The following is a 4985-nucleotide window of genomic DNA, read 5'->3' as shown; positions in this document are numbered from 1 at the left end:
CTTTTGCAAAGAAAAATGGTGAATGCTGTCCAGCTGACACTATTTTATTAGAATACAGTGAGAAGAAAGCATGGGAAAGCACCTGTTAACCATAATACACAATAAATCTATTATTACAAATAAAACTAAATATAAAATAAATTTTTTTCTCTCAATTATTATTTGGGTGATGCATAGCTTGGATTTTACACAGTGCCTGGTGAAGTACATTAAGCATGTGGTTACTGCACAATAAGAATGGTTTGATTCACTAGGAAATGAAAAGAAAGTTAAAATATTCTCTCATCTGTTACACAGACAGGACAAAGACCTGCTCAAACCTTTTTTCTAGGCCCGCAATAAAAACAGGGAAGTGGCTTCCTTTCGGCCGGAACCGCCATCTTCCAGTAATTCGCCAAAATGACCAACACAAAGGGAAAGAGGAGAGGTACCCGCTATCTGTTCTCTAGGCCTTTTAGAAAACATGGAGTTGTTCCTTTGGCCACATACATGCGAATCTATAAGAAAGGTGATATTGTGGACATCAAGGGAATGGGCACTGTTCAAAAAGGAATGCCCCACAAATGTTACCATGGCAAAACTGGAAGGGTCTACAATGTTACTCAGCATGCTGTTGGCATTGTTGTAAACAAGCAAGTTAAGGGCAAGATTCTTGCCAAGGGAATTAATGTCCACATTGAGCATATTAAACACTCAAAGAGCCGAGATAGCTTCCTGAAGCATGTGAAGGAAAATGATCAGAAAAAGAAGGAAGCCGAAGAGAAAGGTACTTGGGTCCAACTGAAGCTCCAGCCTGCCCCACCCAGAGAAGCACACTTTGTGAGAACCAATGGAAAGGAGCCTGAACTGCTGGAACCCATTCCCTATGAATTCATGGCATGATAACTGTAAAGAAAATAAAAGACCTCAGGATTGTAAAAAATAATTAATTAATTAATTAAAAAAATAAAATTGAAACAGGGAAGTGTCTCATTCTCTGATATGCAAACAAAAACGTGTATCTGTGTACGTGTATCTGTGTATGTAGGCACACAGACACAAATTACTAAAACACAGCAAAAATATGAAAATCTCTACATTTTACTAGTCAGGGCCTTTGGCAAAAACAAACAACCTATCTGACCCCTGATTTGGCCACCAGGGAAACATAGTCTGAGATGGATATTTGCAACCAGGAGGTTTATTGAGAAGTCCCTTGGGATCAACTCTGTAGGGAAGGAAAGGAAGTCAGAACGAATAGAAGCAAGTGTTGGATTGCAATGCCACCGTGAAGGAGTATTTTGCTGATTCTCCAGGGTCTTAGAGCTTGCAACGGCTCTTCTGGATTGTTCCACAGAGAAAAGAGGACCAGAATTCACACAATATAATCAACCATCATTGGATGCCTCTGGGACGAATCACTGAAATTGGGCCACATCTCTTCAAGGCAGTTTTCCAAGAGGAATTTAGCTTAGAACCATCCAGATCCAACACTCCCCCAAACCCAAAGAATTCTGTTTCAGTCATGAAAGGATAAAAGAGTATCTCTTAACAGAGACAAGTAAAGCCCCAGGAACAAGGAAGGCATGGATATTTGTTTCACAGAGCAAGTGCTGGGAAGAGCTCCTCTAGGATTCTAATGTAGTCTGGAAGTTTCAACTAATATTTATCATCTATCTCACTTTTATATAATAATTCTTGAGAGAGGGACTATTCCACTGTGATATCATTTGTCAAGACCATATACATTTAGTAAAACCATGCATATCTCAAACTCCCATAAACCCTCTTATAATGGGATTCATCATAATTCAGGGAACTGCCACTTATTTCTGATGAAAATTACCTGAATGTTTGAGAGACACTCCTTTTTCCTGAAAAATTTGCTGATTTTATTAATTTTCTCTAATTTTGCTAACTCCGATCGGCCATCTTCTTTGTCACCAATTACTTTCTGATCCAAAACTATATCTCAGGTTGTATTATGTCTAAGTGAGGCATATATATGGCTGAGGTGTGTTCAATGCAGCATTGATAGACAAGTAAAATGGCAAGGTCTATACTAGTGCATACAAAAGCCATGGTCTGTAATTATTGGCTGTTCCACAAATAAGGTGCAAGATTAAATACAGGATACACAGTTAAATTTCAATTTCACATAAACAACTAGTACTATTTTGGTATAATTGCATTCCAAACAGTGCATGTGGCACATTTATACTAATCAAGGAAAGTGACTTATTTGAAATAAAAATTTAACTGCCATCCTGTATTTTTATTTTCTAAATCTGTCAAACCTACCCACAAATGAATGACATTATGTCAGAAAGATAAAACTTTACTTTCTCTTCACCCTATCTATAGTGGTAGTATGGTATCTCAGCCTCAGAGCTGTTGAGATTTTTGGCCAGATAATTCTTGTTTGGGGGGTGCTATCCTATGCATCGTAGAATAAGTAGCAGTATTCCTGGTTTCTACCCCCTAGATGCCACTAGCATCCACCCAGTTGTGATAATCCAGAAATGTCTACAGATGTTGCCTACTTTCCCCTGGAAGCAAAACAGCCCCACTTAAGAACCATTTATCCAGATATAAGGATTAACAATATAACTGATTTAATCATCAGGATAATTCAGGCCAAATCCTTCTCTTTTAGTTAGATAATTGCAGCAAACAAACAAACAAACAGATGACACATGTGGAGATGTTTAAATTAGTTGCACTTTATTCAGTGTGGAACATAAGTTTCTAGCTAATCTATCTGCTGATACTTTGATTGCTTGAGAACAGACCATGAAAAAGCCTTCTGTTGTATGATCCTGTTTCAAAAGCTATTGACTCAATACTTAACTACCAGAGCAGTTTTGCTTCAAAATATTTAGTTTGACAGAAGATACTTATAGATACATGAGATGCATGCCCTTCACACTTCTATGCATACATGTGGTCTACTGAGATGTAAATTGACTCTTTTGTGACATTCATTTTGGCTTCAGCCATGTTAATACGTCCTTGGTAAGCTAATGTCCATTTTTTTTTTAAGATTTTATTTATTCATTCATGAGAGACACACAGAGAGAGGCAGAGACACAGGCAGAGCGAGAAGCAGGCTCCATGCAGGGAGCCCGAGGTGGGACTTGATCCTGGGACCCCAGGATCATGCCCTGGGCTGAAGGCGGTGCTAAACTGCTGAGCGACCTGGTCTGCCTGCTAATGTCCAATTTAAGAGATTGAAATAACAAGAATGTCTGCTGAGGTCTGTTTTAATTCTGTGAGAAAAACAGCTGGGGGATAAGGATAACTGATAGAAGCAAGGGATAAAATGGAGTTTGTTCCTATTCATGTTACCATCAAACAGGACCATGTAAACTCCAGGGCAGAGGCTTCATCTGTTCCCTTCTTTGCTCTATGTCCCAAACCTAGAACAATGGCTGGTTGATTGTGTTCAACAGTATGTCTACAATGAATGAATGAATGAATGTCAACAGATGGAACTGACATAATCATATATGATATTATTGATTAGGTACACTGTCCAATCAGAGATTATACATTGTTCAGAAGACATTATCTTGCTTACAAAGTTGTGTTCAGCAAAAGGAAACTAAAACTCCTAACAAGTTGATTAAGATCTTATTAGAATTACTATTATCATTCATTAAGACATAACATAGAGCTCTAATTTCAGCCAGCCAGACTAAGTTTGCTAAGTGTAACTTTTAGGATTAAGGTGTGTAAATAGATAAGACATAACAGATCCTATGCATTTATTCACTAGTAACTAAATTCCCTATGAAGATGTAAGGATAGAGAGGAAGGAAAAGAAAGAAAGGTAACTTAAGAATGAAGTTATTTATTTTATTTGAGGAGAAAAAATATGTACTTCATATTAAACATTGCAAAAAAAAAAAAAAAAGGAGTAAATTTTGCCTTAAAAATGCCTGGACAGAGTTCTGGGCATACTGCTCACTATTCTCCTAAAGCTGTTGGGAATTTTGGAGTGCCTAGCAATTTTGCATAATACAACAATTAGCTGTGGTTTAGCCTTAGATATATTAAAGGCAGTGATTTCTCAAATACTAATGTTAATGAGGTTGATGAAGCCAGTTTTATCATTTAAAAACATCTGCTGGGGCATGACTAACTGGAGAAAGAATAGTGATCAAATTTTCTGAAATGTCTACATATTTAAGATGAAGAAGCAATTACCCTATATAAATGTAAAATACATCTAGAGCACAATTTGTTTTTAATTTATTACTCAAAATTCAATACAAATATTCAGTCAAACATAAAAAATTAAATGCAAACAAATGGTTTTAAAATCCTGTCTGCTCTTCCATTTCCCCCTTTGCCTCCAAATTCGAACAGGCAATATATATTTTCCGGAGCAGAGGAGAGAGAGTCTTCATTAATGTCAAGGCACTAAATTTGTGGTTTTATTTTCAACCCAGCACTGCAAGATATTACCAACCTAGGGGAAAGGCAGTATGGTATGGAATTGGGCAAATCTGCTAGAGGTGCCATCTTGTGATAGACTCTTAAACTTTATGAGCCTCAATTTCCTTGTCTGTAAAACGGGAATAACATTGGCCTCTAAGATAAAATGTGATGATGTTTATAAACTATTTTTAAGACCACATTTGGCACATAGTAATATGACAGGAAGTTATTGTAATGTGGCTTTCTGAGCAGTTTCAATCCAGATACGAAAATAATCTTTTGGGTTTAAGTTAACACTTCTGGTATTGTGTAAGCCTTTACTGTTTGATGTATCAAGAAGTTTCCTGGTTTTTGTAGTTGTATGATAATGCAAATGTAAATTTAGAAATATACAAGGAGGGATCCCTGGGTGGTGCAGAGGTTTGGCGCCTGCCATTGGCCCAGGGCGCGATCTTGGAGACCCGGGATCGAATCCCACGTCGGGCTCCCGGTGCATGGAGCCTGCTTCTCCCTCTGCCTATGTCTCTGCCTCTCTCTCTCTCTCTCTCTCTCTCTCTCTCTGT

At 37.7% G+C, this 4985-nt stretch overlaps 1 protein-coding gene across 1 annotated transcript; it reads left to right on the top strand.

Annotated features, from left to right (window-relative positions):
• Nucleotides 1–362: 362 nt before the first annotated feature.
• Nucleotides 363–916, top strand: LOC129510504 (60S ribosomal protein L21-like). Its single transcript, XM_055326728.1, has one exon. It carries the CDS (start codon nt 400–402, stop codon nt 880–882), a length of 483 nt encoding a protein of 160 aa, XP_055182703.1. The 5' UTR covers nt 363–399; the 3' UTR covers nt 883–916.
• The last annotated feature ends 4069 nt before the right edge of the window (nt 917–4985 follow it).

The sequence above is a fragment of the Nyctereutes procyonoides genome, unplaced genomic scaffold, assembly GCF_905146905.1.
Source record: "Nyctereutes procyonoides isolate TBG_1078 unplaced genomic scaffold, NYPRO_anot_genome, whole genome shotgun sequence".
In the NCBI taxonomy this organism is placed as follows: Eukaryota; Metazoa; Chordata; class Mammalia; order Carnivora; family Canidae; genus Nyctereutes; species Nyctereutes procyonoides.
Note: the sequence above shows the minus strand (reverse complement) of the source record. Positions and strands in the feature narration are given on the sequence as shown.